At 40.5% G+C, this 18,574-nt stretch overlaps 1 protein-coding gene across 1 annotated transcript in view; it reads right to left on the bottom strand.

The window, feature by feature from the left end:
- Nucleotides 1-18,574, bottom strand: part of LOC128831272 (uncharacterized) — a 167,654-nt gene that overhangs the window by 143,300 nt on the left and 5,780 nt on the right. Inside the window, exons 2-4 of the mRNA XM_054017589.1 lie at nucleotides 18,024-18,090; nucleotides 17,552-17,728; nucleotides 4,937-5,023 (exon numbers count right to left, since the gene is read on the bottom strand). Of these exons, the coding sequence (XP_053873564.1) occupies nucleotides 4,937-5,023; nucleotides 17,552-17,728; nucleotides 18,024-18,090 (331 nt within the window). The remainder of the gene's footprint in view (nucleotides 1-4,936; nucleotides 5,024-17,551; nucleotides 17,729-18,023; nucleotides 18,091-18,574) is intronic.

Here is an 18,574-nt window from a genome sequence, read left to right as displayed (position 1 = left end):
ACTTCGTTTGTCACATAGCAAAAAGATATTTGTTAATAGCTTATCTTTACAGGATAACATTTAAGAATATTATGCCACAGCTACCTGAAACTTACATTTAACTTTGAATAATATTGCTAGTGACAGAAGATTCACATGTGGTCAGTTAATATGTCTTGGTTTGAGACTGCCTGTGTCACAGAATGAGTGATACTCTAAAGTGTGTTTTGAACTTGATACAACAATGCATGCCTTTATCTCTCCACAATGACCAATTGCTGGGTGAAGACAGGCATTGAGTAAGTAAGTCTTCCTCTGTCAGTATACAACCAATCCAAAATGAAGACTCCAAACACCAGTTCGGATTCTCCTCTCACTTATGTCAGCTCTGCTTAGATGTAACTCCATTGACTTCAGTGGAATTACTCTTTACACCTGTGCAAGTGAGAACAAAATTAGGCCCAGAGTCTCTCTGGTACCACAGGCAACAACAGGTTGCTGAAATGCACAATCTCAAGCTAAACTACTGTGGACCTCAGAGCAGCATTGAGGGTTCAAAGATGGAGTCCACATACATAATAGTGTATGTATATCGTTCTATACTCTATCCGTTTTCTTTCGCGTTACTGCTTCTAAAGAGCCAAGGGGATTTAGTAGAGAATTATATCTCTGCTACAGAATTCTATAGAAGGCTAAAAAAAAAAAATTAGTAGAAAATATATTACCCTATTAAACATTATAGCTAAGAGAAATTTCTATAGAGCCCTATTACATTTCTACAGAACCATATTGATGTTCTCCCTATCAAATGCTATAGTACTTCTATATAAGGGAAATCAAACAAACTTCTGCTGAAATTGCCAGGTTTTGCTTCAGAGATGCTGTGGCAGCCAACACAAAAGATTCTATGGCATATTTGGGCTCACAAGAAGCCAAAATGCATATAAGTGAGTAGGGAGAGCAAAAGTCCTTTCTTCAGAGGATGACTAGAGCAACAAAAGATATGTCAAGAGACAAGTAGTGAACTGGTCAAGCAATAGCAGATTGCTGATAAAGGAAAGGAGGGCCACAGACATATTTACTTCTGTAATGTACAGCCACAACATACATATGAGTATGAATCATTTGTCTAAAAGAAATACTCTCATCCATTCTTTGGCCTAGCATTGCTCTAGGCAATGATATCAGGTAAAAGAATAAAGTAAACTCCATATAGCATTATAACTGTTCTGCAAATCTCAGTAGAACCAACCTGAGGCTGGCTACCATTGCTAACATGCCTCTAATAAATTGGGCTTTCACATGGCCTTTGAGTGACAGTCCTGCCAGGGGAAAACAAAGAGAAATTCAAAAGGACAGCCATTTAGACATGTTCTCTTAGATACAGACTGACCTAATATGTTAATGTCAACAGAAAGAAAAACAATTGGATGGACTTTCTAAGGGCTTTCATCTGCTCCAGACAAACACCCAAGGGAACATTTAGGATTCAACTTATATAGCTTGTCCTCCCTAACATGGGCATGAGGCCAGGGACATATATTGTCCTGACAATAATTTGATTAAGGTGGAGCTTTGACACCACTGTTAGATTTTTGTGCATTTTTATATCTATCTGTATATACACACACATCCACAAATACATAAAATTCACTTTCCTCTCTCTGAATATAAAGCAGATCATGGCTTTTGAAGCTCATTTATTAAATGAGTCAAAGCCACTGTCACCAAGAATAAATCCTTCCTCATAAGAAACTTCAGCTTACACAAATCATGCAGGTTATATTCCTAAGGATCACTTTGATATCCCATGACACTATGGACTTTTGGTTAGATGCAATGTCCTTGATAAACCTGATGGTACAGGATTAGGTGACAATCATCTTACTTCTCCCTGATTCATAAAAAAAAATCAAATTACAGCCCCAATGAACCCAACACATGGCAGAACTTATGATTTCTCTCTGTTGTGTACTCGTCAAAAGCTTCTGCCTTCAAGACTCAACTCTTCATACTTTCCATGAAAAAGTAAGAGTCTCTCATTAACTTCAACAGTGGCCCGTTTTAAGATCCTCTATATTTTATGTGGCCACAGATTTTTGGGTCTCTGCAGCTCATGGTCTCTAAACATTTGACTAGGATCCTGCATCCGTAGGAGGGCTGTTTCTCACATAACTACAAGGTTCAAAAGTAAAGAGCTGGATAGGGAACATATGGGAACAACTCAGTCTTGCAGGTCACCAATTTGCTGCTACCAAATAGCAAAAGTAGGGCCAAAGAGTGCAGTGTGTAGCTAAGCCCCCCAGTACCACCCCAATGACCATAGACTCATAGACTCATAGACTTTAAGGTCAGAAGGGACCATTATGATCATCTGGTCTGACCCCCTGCATGTTGCAGGCCGCAAGACCCTTCCCTGGACTCTACCGTTGAAGTCCCCAATCCTGTGTTTTAGTGACTTCAATCGGCTGAGACCCTCCTGCTACTGATCCCTGCCCCATGCTGCGGAGGAAGGCGAAAAACCTCCAGAGGCTCAGCCAATCTACCCTGGAGGAAAATTCCTTCCCGACCCCAAATATGGCGATCAGTAATACCCCGAGCATATAGGCAAGAGTCTCTAGCCTGACCCTTGTTGGCCATTATGCTATTCATGTACCATTGCTTGGTTTTCCTTGGCTACTATGTTTTATCATTAAACCATTCCCTCCATAAACTTATCCAACTTAATCTTAAAACCAGACAGGTCCGTCGCCCCCATGCCTTCTTAGATATGTCTATTTTCCACCCACATTCCAGGCCTTTTTTATCATGAGCTCTTGACAGCGCTACTTCCATCATATTAACTCTTTATTATATTGATCAGCTTGTCTTCAAGCAATAGTCCACAGGGTCTCTCCGTGGACACCACTGAATGCTTTTTTAAAGTGGATAAAGTTGATTAAGATGGGTTTTGTCCAAACAGTAGTTTTTTCAATGATCTGTTAAAGAGTGAATATCTGTTCACAACATGATCCACTTGGATAGAATCCAGCATGTTCTTCCTGTAATAGTCTATCCACTGCTTTCATCTTTCTATTCAACATAACTGTTGAATATTTTGCCTGGGATTGACAGCACATAGGAGTTTATATGATCGTAGTAAGATTGGACACAGGCTAGGGTGAGTGGTTCGATATTGTGACTGGAGTTAGACAAGGGTGTGTGTTATGCACCAATCCTCCTTGCATTAGCAATAAACTGGGCACGGACAAGGGCAATAAAAGGCATAATGCGTAAAAAGGGGCAGCAGAGACGAATTACACAACCTTGATTTTGACTTTGAAACTACTTTACTAAATATGATGTAGAATGGGATGATTGGCCTTACAACTGAGGTAGACCAGGAAGCAGCAAAAATTGGACTGAAAGTAAATGCAGAGAAAACCCAGATTATGAAGATAGGAAACTGGACAATAGATGCAAAGGTGTACATGGATGGAAAATAAATCAAACAGGTAGAAGAGTTCTTGCATGCGGGGAGTATGATGACATTCGAAGGTGGCCATGATAAAAATATCAATATGAAATTAGGAAAAGCAAAACACCAGATTTGGAAGATCTGATCAAACAAAGATCTCGACACCAAACTAAAAGTCAGATTATACCAAGTGACTGTACTGAAAACACTACTGTTCAGAGCAGAGTTTTGGCCAATGACAGTGACTAACAAAAAGAGATTGGAGGCTGCCCATCACAGAAGGCGGTGAAAGATATTCAACATTTAATGGAAAGACAAAATAACAAACGTTAGAGTAAGGAGGCTGACAAAGCTGGACATGTTAGAAAATATCATCAAGGAAAGAAGGCTCAGGTGGTTGGGACATGCATGCCAGATGGGAAACATGCTACACAAGCATTGAATTGGGAAAGGAAAGAGAATGCAAGGAAGGCCAAGGAAGAACTGGCAGAAGACAGCGTTTAAAAGAGAACTGGATAAATTCATGGTGGTTAAGTCCATTAATGGCTATTAGCCAGGATGGGTAAGGAATGGTGTCCCTAGCCTCTGTTTGTCAGAGGATGGAGATGGATGGCAGGAGAGAGATCACTTGATCATTGCTTGTTAGGTCCACTCCCTCTGGGGCACCTGGCATTGGCTACTGTTGGTAGACAAGATACTGGGCTAGATGGACCTTTGGTCTGACCCGGTACGGTCGTTCTTAAGTTCTTATGACAGTGACAGAAGATATTGAATATGCTGCCATAACCTGAGAAGAAATATCACCACTGACTACTCTTTCTTGCACCTCCACATAGCTTCCAGTCACTTTGTGCTGATGCTGGAGTGCAACAACCCTGCATTCCCTGCTGTACAAAAGAACTTGCATTATCCAAAATGAAGTGGGCTAGTGCACACTCCGCAGAGCACAATTTTCCTTCTTATTGTTTCACATCCTTAAAAAGCAGAAAAGAAAAAAAACTCAATGTGTTGGGAAAATATTTATATTTGCTGGTTCCCACCCCCCCAAAAAAATTAAAAAAAAAAACTGGGTGTGCTGGATTCTGATGGGCAAAACACATTGAATTCAATGACATTTTCACTTGAATGAGGACTTCAGGATCACTTCTCCAAAAAAAGATACTGCTTGGTGCTCTGTTCTGGACTGGGTATTTTAATTAGACAGAACATTTAGGTCAACAATTTTCTTGGAATATGTTTCTGTATCTCAGTTATATGTTCTATAGCTACAGTAAAATACAGAATAAAGCACACAGTCCTGTTTTTACCTGTCCACTAACTCACTGTCCTTGATCAAAGACTACCTATGCTGCCCATCATGTTCATGGTGGTGAAGATATATAATTTAAATAGTAACCCTCAATATTTAAATGGAACTGCATATGTGATCTTTGTCACCTCATTTTCATGAATGGAAAAGAATATTTTGACACAAAAATTACATACTTAATTCTGCCTCACCTTCTCCACTGACCTCCATCCCACTCTGCCTTGGGTTTATTTCCTCATCCATCACTGGGTCAAAGTAATTTCTGCTGTATTCATTTCCTGTGGAAAGCACATGAAGTAAGGGTCAGTGATTATTAGAAGCACATGAACCAAAATGTTAATTTTGAAATCGACACCAGCATGCGAAGGGGCATTTTTGCTACTTTATAAGCTTAATTTTTTTTATCAAGTCTCTAAGCCTACTAGTACTGCAATTATCTTGTGAAAGGTCAGAGAAGGTAATTTTGGAAACAAGCGTACTTCATGTTACTTTTGCTCGGAAAGTAATGAGAAAATTCTCAAATTTAGATCATACAATGATAAAAAAAAAAAAAAAAAAATAGAAAGAACACCCTAAGCCAAATTATTCTGGAGACACACATTACAAGTGAAAGTTACCAAGGCTGTAAAGGAACTTGTGCTTCACAGCTGACCCCTCCGATTTCAACAGTTTTAAATTTCACCACTGAGGTTTCAACGTCTGGTGCATCTTTAATGCTGTAGTCTACCAGAGAAGTGTTTAATTACAGAGGAGATACTGGAATGCTGCCTCATTAATCTGAACAGCAATTGTATTAAGTTGGGCTAGGTAGCAAAACAAAGATTTGATGGGATAAAAACACTCGTTTAGCACTTTCCATCTCAATAGCTGTTTTTATCTGTACTTTAGGAACTAATCAACTTTACAAAAGAGAAAGACACATATTAAACGTATCAGAGAAATATACAGTGTATAGTTGCCACCAGCTGGCAGAACTTCCTATATCCTCAGCTAGAAGAATTCTCTCTGAACACGGGTGAGTTATACTTCCTCAGAAAGTGTCCTTCATATGGTAAAAGTGCCTTACTCTGCAAGTAATGTCATTGAAATCAATGGCACTACATGCATACCGTAAATTACTACTCAGCATGAGAAAATATGGTAGAATCTAGTCCCCAAATTGCTTCAGAATTGTAGAAAGAGGCATAGCACTTTACAGCTTATTGTTGAAAATAAACATATAAGAGGGTAAACAGTTGAAGTCAAACACAGGAAAGGGTTAATGCATCCTAGACACACTATAGCAGCCTACAGTATATTTATTTTAGGATCAAAAATAATCCAAGCAGCAGCACTTTTCCCAAGACTAAATGAAACTCTGATATGAAACTAGGTTTAATTTATATTTCTGGACTGGCACATTTTGACTGTCAGTCTCTGTTTTTTCAACGTAGTAAGTACAAGAACTGAAAATTTGCTTTACCTTGAGGTCTCAATAAAGAAAAAATAAATGAGTTTCATTTTTGTTACTTTATCTGTCAACAACTACTAGGCTGGTATGAATCTTGGCAGTATGTAATCAAAGTCTTATGTACTGCAATAACAGAGCTATTCTACCTTATTCACTGTAATTGTTTTCCTCTAGCACAAAGCACTATGATTCTATAGGAACACTCTTTCATATGTTGGTAAAATAATTCTCCTGTGTGTTTAAAAAAAAGAAAATGATGATGCATCTCTTTATTCAATTGCTTCATAGCTATAAATGTAAACTACTGGAAAGTATATGTTGCAAACTATACAAAGTGGTACTCGGTTAGCGTATAGGCCTTTTACTGGCCCTCTGCACAAGGGTGAATTTAGACTACGTGCTGTATAGTAGGCTCCTGTGTCTAGATTTTTGCAGATCTGTATTGGACTGAGTAATCTGGGTTTAGGAAGACATGTCACACCATTTGAGGAATGCAGTATCAGAATTTTTTTGTTCCTTCCCCCACTTGTTCTTTGTCCTCTTATTATAAAACCCTCTTTGAGAAATGGCATAAACCATTTTGTTCACCAGAAGGGTGGATTTGATGCCTACTCCTGTGTCTGATTACAGACTTTTGGGGAGAAATGAGTACTGCACTGGTTGCATAGCTAATGTTTAATTATTCTCTTTGAGCAGCACACCTTTGTGTAACTCTCAGGAGGCACAATCACTTCTGTCAAGAACTGAGTAGAAAGAGACAAGACCACTATGCATTGGAATAATCAGACAACTGGGCCTGGGCTCTTACCCCTGGTAGAAGCTCTGAGGTTTAGAAATGTATCATATATTTTCTACCTTCATTAGGATATAGAAGTCATTTAGAGGTCAAAAACTTTGGGCTTGATTCACACACCAGAGCCTAGGAGGCAGCTGCCTCAGGGAACAAAAGTGGCATTGTCACCATAGCATTCCCGTGGGCAGTTCTGCAGAGCACCCAACTCTAAACTTTGCCGGGGTGCCATTGTTGCATACTCACTTCAGGTGAACATTCCTCTGCTGGCAGATTACCAGTGAATCTGGTCCATTGACGTCATAAGTGGGGCCTATTTATTTTTACTTTTAAAAATACTAAATTATCAATTTTAGGCAACGTAACGTACTGCCAAAGGCATTTTGCTAATAACATGAATTCATGAATGGATTAGCAATCATTCCACATTTGCTTTTGGAAATACATGAAAGTATATAACACGTAAATTAACAGGTCCACTGAGGGATTCACGTTGCACTGCTTCACAAGCTAAATAGAGTAAAGTAAATGTTAAGACGGTGTTTGCTTGCAGGTATTTCAAACAGCAGTGCAACACCTGATGGTTTCAGCTGGCAAGTTATTGCAAAATAGTTTCTTTAGTTTAGAGCTGGGTGACTCTGCAACTGCTGAGTTTTACTTAGATTTTGGAGTTTGATCAAACTCAAAATCTCAGCTTGAATATCAGTCTATACCTCAGAGTTTTGCCTTGCTTCATGATACAAACTTGATGAACTGTAAACGACTCATGATTTAGAATCATAGAAGCAAAACCATGAATTGTCCTAGGTTCACATGAAAGCGGATGATGGCTCACTCAATAAACCAGATCCTCGGCTGGTGTAACTTGGCATAGCTCAGCTAAAATCAGTAGAGGTATGTCTACACTTGCAGAGTTTTTGTGCTGTAAATTTCACCAGTAATAGGGAACCGGTGAAAGAAAAGCGCTGGTTTGTGTACTTACTTAATTTCTCAGGCATCAGCGAGTGTTTACACTAACAGCACTTCCATCACTGATGAGAGCAGCGCTGTAGGGCAGCTATCCCACAGTCCAGCTCTCAATAGGTCTTGTGGGAAGGTGGGGTGAGTGGAAGGCATTCTGGGTCCCTGCTCAGTGTCCCAGCAGCCCAATTACTTCCTTGTTTCTTTCGTGGCATTTTTTTAAAAAAACCCTGCTGTCTGGCTACTTTCCCTGCCATATCTACAAGCAAAAGGAAAGGGAGTTTCAAGCTTCCCGGGGCTTACAGGGGGAGGGGCAGACATCCGTTTACTTGGCGTCAGAGCAGCGGAGATGCTGGCCAGTGTGGTCACTTTTGGAACTGTGGGATATCCTTTGGAGGCCAAAACATGTTTACGCTGGTATAACATGTCTTCACTTTCACAACAGTGCAAAAAGAACAACGGTAAGAGCTATATGCCTCTAGTGAAGGTGGTTTTCTTTTTGCGGTGAAACTTCTGAGTTTCACCACAAAAAGTCATTAACAAGTGTAGACGCTCTCATGGTTTTAGCGCAAAAAAGGGGCTTTAAATGGTAAGTGTAGACATAGAGTCAAGTTATCTATTTACACCATCTGAGATGTTCATGAGCTTCAGCAACTTGGTGAGAACATTGAATCTGCATTGCAAAATAAAACCAGAGGAATTTCACATGGTTTCCAATTTCTTTCAAAATTTCATACCACTATTTATTTACAAGCATTTATATATAGCTGCATAAAAATTGCAACAATTATAGTCAACCATTAGATGCATTGGCTGAGATTTTCAAAGCAGTCTAAGAGATTTAGACACATGTTTTCCTTAATGGAAGATGTGCATCTGAATCGCCCAGACTTCTTTGAAAATCTCAATCATCATTCTTATTCCACCAACTGTGTATATTAACTGCTATAGGCTGATTAGTTCAGTTAAAGATTTAAGTGTAAACTGATGAGTGTGGATCCCCTCAAATCTTCTTATTGTGAGCAAAAAGATACAAGGTAGGTAACAAACCATTCCAAGGTGCAGGCCAGATTCCACATATTTAATATCAGTCCCACAGGTCCCCTCAAAAATCTGGTCTCTGGAAAGCAGGGTCTTGTCATGACAGTGACCTAATCAGGAATTTATGCTGTTTAATTAATGAAAGAGCAGTGGCTAACTGTTAATCCATTACTTAAGCATGAATGAGGCCCCTGATCTAACTAGTGTAACTGAAAGCTGGCTGGATTAAACTGTAAAATGCTTATTAGCCCATATGTCTGGAGTAATTTATCATGAGTCTTGAGATGGCCAGGGAGGTGATGTGGCTGACCTCAGATGTACTACTCGCAGGTCTTCCACTCCAAAAAGAGATCTGATGGTGTGTGTGTGTTGAGTAGTTACAACAGGACTGGGACCAAATTATAGGTTGCTCCTTTGGGCCTCATATTCTGCAGCTGAGCTGATTGTGCATCTAACTCAATGAAGGACAGTGACATCATCAACATTGACCTCACTCAGGAAAAGTCAATGTCCATGTGGATGACAACTCTGAGGGATTGTTTGAAGTTCTGATGCCTCACATTATAACCATGGGACTATCCCAGATGGTTTTTGGCTAACAATATTTAGTTGGACACAATCTGGCTTGTGTTTTCAGAGTAGTACAGGATATTGGACGTGGAGGGATGGAGGGAATATCTTTGTCATGAACTGACCTTCATTTTGAGCCAGGCACACCTCTTTATTCTGACAAGAAGACTTATTTCATTAGCTAACAGTTTTCCTTCACTTTCACACAGCTCTGAACAACAATACTGTTCAACCAATTAATGCGCAGGACATTTCTGTAATATTTTATCCTTCACAGTGCCTCTTAAATTTTCTTCTCTCATAGTTCACCCTCACAGATCCCCTTAACATACAAGCAGCCTACAAAAGATGGTCTCAGTCTGTCCTGTTGTGACACAAGGTGTGTTTGAAACCTGGTGACATGGCAGCATGTGAAAGAAAGGAGGAGGTTTTTTTTCAACCATCACATCGATGAAATATTGAGTTGAGGAACTCTTCCAGGTTGTGGACAGTTTGATGAATCATGACTCTCTCCAATAAGTAAAGGTTGTTACAAGAAGGAGGGGGGACGTTGGCCATTGTTCATGAGCATAAATAGAGTGTTTCACTCCATTCTTTCTGCAGTGTTTGAAAAATGCCGCACTATGCTCACAGTATTCGCTTTTTTCTCCATTCGTTGCTTGGAAGACTGACTGCATTTGCAACTCTTTAGGCAGAGATACAGCACAATCTATTTCTACTGGTAATTTGTTTTTCTGGAGGCAACAGAAGGCACTGTGCCAAGAGATGCCAATGTAAGACCTGCTGGTTCTCCTGGCGAAACACTGTTGGTGGAATACATGAGAAAATCCATACTGATGCTGGTGGAGTTCATTCAGAAACACTGTCAAATAATCCAACATATGTAAATGGGGGAAATGTATACTGAGCACCTTGGCGACCAAAATTAGTAGTTCACATGATACTTATGGAAGAACCCACAGAGAAATGGATGAGAATCTTAACGTACAGCAGACACTACCCGGAAACATCCTATTGCCAAAAGAAATAGATTTGGTCAAAAGAGTTATGCTAAAAATTATAAAAACTCAGGTAGCATTTGGAAAGAATATCCTCAAATTGAAAGTTTAACCTATCCCCAGAATCTCACTTCTATACCTTGCATAAATTTGATTTTAGTTCATTTTGCTTAGACAAGTGCCAAAGCATGTCTGTTGTTGAAAGTATACACATTGGGTCCACTGTTGCACACTAAATTACACTGAGTGCAGTACTGTTGATTTCAATTGTATTGCACTAGATGTAATTCAGTGTAGAATTTCTTCCATTGACAACCTCGTTCTTCCTAAACATATACTTTTAATATATCATGTCTAGTGTGCAATATTTCAGCATTTCCACTTCTAGACCCAGTTGGAATCAGAAAGTGAAGAGAGGCATGAAACTGAAAATAATACGAGAAATGTTTTTTTAAAAAGTTATGGCTCAGTTTCAGTTCAGATTTGAGGTCACTTCATATGTGATATGAAACCGTTTTTCCAGCAGTAATAGCCAGTGTGTCAAATTCCCATTTCCCTCAACTACAAACTTCCAGCATTTGACCATTTGTTATTTGTATTTACCATCTTCTTAGTTTGTAATCTGTTCTCAAAATTACATTAAATTTTGTTCAAAAACTTTAGCCTTGAAGGGCATGTAAACGTACTGATTTTGACAGATCATAGTTTTTATTATCAATTTGATATCATAAGTGACTGCTACATGAAGCCCTTATTTTGATGTCTATTTCTAGATCTAGATCCAATCCCATTTCACTTCCATGCTCGATCTTCAAGTTCAGCAACAAAGGAGTATTCCCACCGTTGACAGAGATTATGTAATATCTCTGCAGTCATAAATGGGAGTTAGACTCCTAAGTCATTTAAATAATGTTGAAAAATTTCACCTGTATTTGCAGCCAAATTCTGACCCCCAGATGTAAAAGTGCAAATCTCCTTGTCTCACTGGAAACTGGTGTTTCCATCTGTACCATGCAGCAAAATTTGATCCTTCACTTTACACCAGGGGTGAAAGAAACTTAAGGGACCTCACGATTTAAATGGCCCAGGGCTCCAGCTGCAGTAGTGGCAGCTTGGAGCCCCGGGCCCTTTAAATCACTGCTGGAGCCCCATGGTAGTGGTAGCTGTGGCAGCGGCCAGGAGCCCTGGGCCGTTTAAATCACCGCCGGAGCCTGCCGGGAGCCCAGGGCCCTTTTAAATTGTCGGCCTGCGGAAGCTGCCCCCTGCTGGTATAGTCGGCTGCGTACCGGCTCTTGCCAGTATGCCGTACGGACCGGACTGGCTGACTTTCACTTCTGCTTTACACCTACTTTTAAGTCCCAATCCTGTGGTAGACTCTGCATTTGCTGACCTCTGCCACGCCCCATTTATTTAAATAGGGCTCTGCCTATGTGTGATGGCCTCAGGGCCGGCTCTGGCTTTTTTGCCGCCCCAGGCAAAAAAGCCGCCGGCCGCCCCCCTCCCCTCCCCATGGGGGCGGGAGGGCGGCCGGAGCCCTGGGAGGAGGGCAGCGAGCCCCGGACAGGGTTCTGCTCTCCCACCGGGGGCCAGAGCGCAGGGGGCAGGGCGGCAAGCCCCAGCCAGGGCTCGCCGCTCTCCCCCTGGCGGCCGGGGGGAGAGCCCCAGCCAGAGCTCGCCGCTCTCCCCCCGGCGGCCAGAGCGCCGGGGGGAGGGCGGCGAGCCTGGCCATGGCCCCGCTCTTCCCGGGGGCCGGAGTGCCGCGCCGCCCCCCTCCAGGTGCCGCCCCAAGCACAAGCTTGGTGGGCTGGTGCCTGGAGCCGGCCCTGGATGGCCTACCCATACAGACTTCATTGCAGCACTGGGGTCTTTGTTTGCGGTAGCTGTTCAGTATTTCATATTGAGGGTGGTGTGCCTAAATGGAGTGTTAATCTCTATGTGTGTGTCAACATTTTTTCCTGTTTCCTTTTTCCTATATGTAAAATACTTGGGAGCCCTGGGTTCAACTCCCTGTTCTAACACAGGCTTCCTATATGACCTCAAGAAAGTGACTAAGTCCTTCTGTGCCTCATTTCCCCATCTGTAAAATAGAGATTATAATACTTCCCTCTCTCCCAGGGGTGATATTAGGAGAAATACGCTAAATATTGTAAGGCACACAGATACTGTGGTAATGGGGGCCACATAAGTATGATTGCTAGATAGGTAAATTGATAGATAGACATCTTGAAAATACAACTCACAATGAGCATGTATTTGATTAGCTGACCTTCAGTCTTCATTTGGTCTTCACCCTAAAGATCTATTTTTTCTTTTCTTTTTTTTTCTCTCTCTCTCTAATATTGTTCATTTCTATGGGGCATGATATGAGATGTTAACAGTGTCTGTTCTAGATAAAATGGTAGAATTAGTGCTCATGATTTTAGCAGATAATTTAGTTTTGAAAGTGCTGTGCGTACTGGGGATCATAGGAAACAATAATGGTTTTTGTCACTTGGAAACAATTTTAACTCGAATGACCAACATTTGGGGTCAGATGGCCTCTGACCTTAGTGCAAATGTGCAGTGTAGGTGAGGGAAGTAAGGAGTCTTTCATTCATCTTTTAGATCCTCGAAGCAAGTTGCAAGGACAATCTCAATCTCTGGAGTTGCAAAATCACTAACAAAAGGGGCAAGGAAGAAATAAGCCACACTGTGACGGGATGCTCAAGACCGCATGATCCTAAAGGCTTTGCACAGGCTTCCTGATGCTGTCACTGGATTAAAGACTTGAAGTTGGGTCTCCCATGTCCCAAGTGAGTACCCTCACCACCAGGTTTAACAGTCATTTTTTTAAATCTGGCCCAATGACTATTTAATTTTTTTAATATATAAAGTGGAACAATTCTAACAGCAGAGATTGTCAGAGATACCACCTACCCTGAACAGCCAGCAGCCTGGTGGTTAGAGAACTCACTTGGGATAGGGGTGACTCAAATTCAAATTCCTTTTCCACACCAGACAGAGGGGGTGCTTGAACCCAGCTCTCCCACCTCCCAGGTAAGTACGCTAACCATGGAGCTAAAGGTTATAAGGGGGGCACCACCACAGCCACCTGAAAAAAAAAAAAAACGTTGGGCTGAAACTATTTGGCAAATTTATTTCAAATTCACAAATGGATTCAGGTTGACTGACATTTTTTCAGCGAATAAACTACTTGTTCAAAAAAATTCATCCAGCTCTATTCCTGAATGCTAAGCTTGGACAAATCACCCTGGCCTCCAGTTTTAAGAGTCCCCTGATTTTAGATGCTTCAGCTTCTGATTCCTCAAACTGGGCACCTAAAAATGGAAGCACCCAAAATGAGTGGGTACTGTTGGATATTGTGTACTTAACCTCTCTGTCACTTTCCTCATATGTAAACTAGAATAATACTTGACTACCTCACAGTGGTGTTATGGGATTTAACAGGGCCAAGGATCTGGCTGTTAACTAAGTCCCCGTTGGACTCCTGAGGCATAAAGGAATTTGAAGCCATCCTATGTGAGCAACAGGGGATCGCCTTGGCATGTGGCTGGTGCTATGCCACCACTTCCCAGCCTCCCTGGCATAGGGATGTGTTGAGACATGCCAGGAGTGGGAGAGAGTGTGCCCAGAGAGCACTGCCCTCCAGCAATCACAGCCAGTGAACAGTCCTTGTGACGCTGTGGGAGGAAATTAAGGCAATTCTGGTAACATTCTATGTTGCACCAGAGGGCAAGTCAGTTTGTGGCTGCCCAGAGGTCATGGGAGAGGGGTGGAAAGATAGTGGAAAGCCACTTCTGCCCTCCCCCCTCCAGCCTTCAGGTGTATTGAGCAGTGCTCTAGAGCACACATGAGGATCTGGTCCAGTATTTACACTGTGCTTTAAATATCTAATGTGTTAAATTTTTAGTCTTGATTATTTTGTTTAAAAGTATGACTTTATTAAATGGTCTAAGGATAACTAAATGCTACAAGCTGGCAGTGGGAGTTGATTCCCAGCTTGCATACAAATACTCACACTAGCTGGATGAGAGCTAGCAGGAGTATTAATAGTAGTGTAGTTGCAGTAGCATGGGCAGTGACAGTGGAGGCATGGCTTAGCTGGACAGAGTATGAATCCCTTGGGAATGTACTCTTCTGACGCTGCCCATGCTACCACACCTATACGGATGTTTATACTCACACTAGCTTCATAGAAATAGTGCCAATATGACTACATGAGCTGGGAATCACACATCTACCTCGTAGTGTAGCCGTAGCTTAAGTCTCACTGAAGGACAATGAGACTTAGACTTCAAAGTGCCTAAATCACTTTTGAAAATGGGACTTAGGCTCCTAAAATCTGGTCTGCACACAGATTTTGTATTGGTATAACTATATTGTTTAGGGTGATGATTATTTGTACTGGTATTTCCATAGTGTAGGTGCAGGCATAGCAGGATACAAGTGTACTTCATGTATGCAAATAAGCTATTCTGGTATAAACACTTTTATATCAGTATAACTGCATCCACACTGAGTGGGTATATTGCTTGAACTATACCAGTCCAGTTAAAGGTGTAAACTTTTATGTATCGACAAGGCCTACCCAAGTCATTTAGGCACTTTTGAAAATTTTACCCATCATCACCATTTTGTTTCAGAATACCCTTTATGGAAGAACAGAGCAATATGAAAACTGTGTAAAATATGATGCTATAGATATTGGTCAAGTAAATTGTATTACCAAGGAATGGAGAGAGGGATGCAAAAAAACCCAATTTTTTTAATTTGACCCCACACCCAATTATCACTTTATTATCTCTTGACCTAGTACCTAACTGACCTTAACATTCCTAGTTTTTGTTTTTAATCCTGCCCCAATATCAGCGTATTGTTATTTTAACCCTTACCTACTTTTTCCATTTTTTGTTATTTTTATATTTATTTGACCTATGCCTAGCTGCCATGTTTTCCTTTCCTAATTTATCCTTTTTGTTGTGCTATTTTTAACCCAGGCCTAGTTTCTCTCTCAGGCTTTTCTGTTTTACAGTGTATATATGGGCATTTGTATATATCTAAGTACCTTTTACTCTTGATGCAGGCTGAATGAGGATTCAAAAAGTAACCTATAATATTAGGAAAATATTAAGATAGTTATTTTTGGCAAGATTGTTTACAGTATTTTCAGATATCACCATATGCACTGTACTTAGGTGCTTTGTCCCCACACTGGCAGATGTCAAAAGTGCAGAATTCAAGTTGTACCTGGAGAGTAGGAAAAATACTATATTCTGCAATGTTAACAATTGGTTATGAATTTATAATATATTTCCCTTCCTCTCGTTTGTATAGGGATCATACGAAAAACCATTTCATCTTGGAAAAATGGTCTAACACCAAACTAATTTAAGAACATCTAGGCATAAGAGGCTAGACTGAGACATTTAGGTACCAACCTACTGTAAGCGCTGCTGAGCTGCACCCACCTAGGGGAGCAACTTTGTGGGGTGCAGCTCCCTCCACTGGCCAGTAGTTGGAGTGTTGGAGCCACAGACCTGCCTCCTTCCTAGCTATCAGGCACCCCCAGGGGATTTGGGGCAGAGAGGACCTGTGCTCCACAAAATGCAGAGTCTTCAATTCTCACTGGCCTTTATGTGGGCTACACAAGGGAAAGGAAGGCTTCTTATCTTCTGTGCCACCATATACAGCCATGTTAAGGCCAAGGAGAATATAGCAGCTGGATTTAGCAAGGGATCAGAGGGACTTGCGGGCTCTCAGTACCTCAAACACCAAAAGAACATGGCTAAGATTTTAAAAAATGAGCACCTAGAGTTATTCTCTGCAGTTCCTATTTAGGCACCTAAATAAGTGGCCTGATATGCAGAGGTGCCAAGCATGCAGAAGTCACTGCTGTTGACTTCAATGGGAACTGCTGGGTGCTCAGCACTATTGATAATCAAGTCTCTTATTTAGGTACCTAAATATGGACTTGGATTCTACACTTGCACATTATTTATGCATGTACATAGTCCCATTGAAGCCAATGGGACCACTTACATGAGGAAAGTTAAGTATCTGCATAAGCATTTGTAGAATAACACTTTACAGCCTAACTTTAGGCACCTGTTTTTTAAAAGCTTGGCCCAAAATGCTTCCCACATATTTTAGGAGATCAATTGAAGTTCTTCTGAAAGTCTTTTATTGCCAGGTTGTTAAGAAAACAAAAACTGTTATGGTAATATTTATAATAGTAATAATTCAAAATAATACAACAACAAAGGCTGCTCACAATTTTCAAGTTTCAATCTGTAGTAAGAAAGCTGACTGCAACGAAGATCACTATGGCTTGGTGCAAGTTACTTAACTGAAAGCTAAAGGTTCTTCCAAAGGTAATAATGATACTATGCCCTAAATAAACTGAGGCTGAAATCCAAGGCATTTATTATAGCAGGCTACAACTATTATCAGGATAACAGGAAGCATTGACCTATTATTATTATTATAATGAAATGTCCAGTGATAGTTTTTGAGATGTAATTGGGCTTTAAAAAAAAGAAACATGTTGGTTGATTGAGAGCATATTGATGGTGAGGGCAATAGTGGATCAGGGACTTACATAATGTTTGTTTAAAACTACTCTAATGCTTGAGAGTCAATAACTGTGCAACATCTCTGCTCTTCAGCTGAGATGATTCCATTTCAGCATCATATAAATTAACAGGAAACTATTTTCACAATAGCCTGTGAAGTAGTTTCTTCTGCTGGCAGAGAGCATCATGCAACTTTGTCCTGTCATCAGGAGTTATGCAGGCATGAAGATAGGAGAATAGATCTCTAAATATTTAGACATCAAATGTTTTCAGCAATATTTTTAATTTTACATCCCAGGTTTTCAGGGGAGCCCGTTCGGACATGTTAGGATGGAATGTCTGGTGTAGGCCATGGAATGCACAGGTTAGATCAGGAACACAACTACTGTCACTCAGTTTGAGGATAATCAAGACTGAAGTCTCACCTCTTGGTTCAGCATGGGCTTGCAGCCTGAGTTTTTGTTGGTGAGCTGCAAGGGTGCTATCTAGCTTGTCATGTCTAATAACTTTCTCTTCTGAAGTCTGATATGCTGAAAGATCTGTGCTGCTGATGTTAAAAGCTGGATTTTCAGTCCCTTCTGTTGCTGCTTTCTCTTCTTTTACTATAGAAAACAAGGAGGTCAGAAGAGCACATTATACCAAAGTGTATTTCAATGACAAGCAGAAAATTCCTTCTAGTAATTCCTTTGCTGAAAGACTCAAGTGTATCGTCCTCAAATGTCGCCAAAACAGAATTAGGTTAAAATTAACTCTAAAAAAAAAAGAATAAATGATTAAAATAATTACAAATTGCACCCTGACAAGCAAGAGCAAAATTTCGCCCACAGCCATTTGTCTGTAATTAGTTAATTAATCCTTACACAAATTATGAGCAATAACTCATCAAGCAAGGCTCACCCATCAGAAATTCAGCCGACTTGGATTTCTTCTGCTTAGTTTGCTTCAGAGCCTTCTGCTGGAACTTCTGGAGGGAAATTGTTAAATGAATAAATTAGCTAAAGAACGAAGATCATCCTTTATGATCCACAACTAACACAGTATTTTAAATAAGGGATGGCATTGAAATGTCATTTAATTTACATCTCTGCTAATGGGGTCAAACATTAATTGAACAACAGAAGTGGAAGAATTAAATAAAATTGGAGAAGAAAAGTTAAAATAAATGCCAAATGAAGGTCACATTAAAATACTTTGTTTTTTGCCATTTTTAATTAATGCAAAGAAACCTCAGTAAAGAAAGAGCTAGAAAACTCATCTTTAGAGTATGCATTCAGCACAACGGCTCTGTTGCACTTTCAGAAACTAGAGGCTGCATTTAGAAAAGTTTGGTTATGCAGTGTGTTTTCAGGTAGCCCTCCTCTTGCCCTTCTATGGGTTTGTTTGTTTGTTTGTTTCCAGGTCCACTTATATAAAACAATGTATTTGTTTAGAACAAAGAAACTAATAAC

Source organism: Malaclemys terrapin, chromosome 2, assembly GCF_027887155.1.
Source record: "Malaclemys terrapin pileata isolate rMalTer1 chromosome 2, rMalTer1.hap1, whole genome shotgun sequence".
NCBI lineage: Eukaryota > Metazoa > Chordata > Testudines > Emydidae > Malaclemys > Malaclemys terrapin.
The sequence above is the reverse complement of the archived record's forward strand: the minus strand, read 5'-3'. Positions and strand labels throughout refer to the sequence as shown.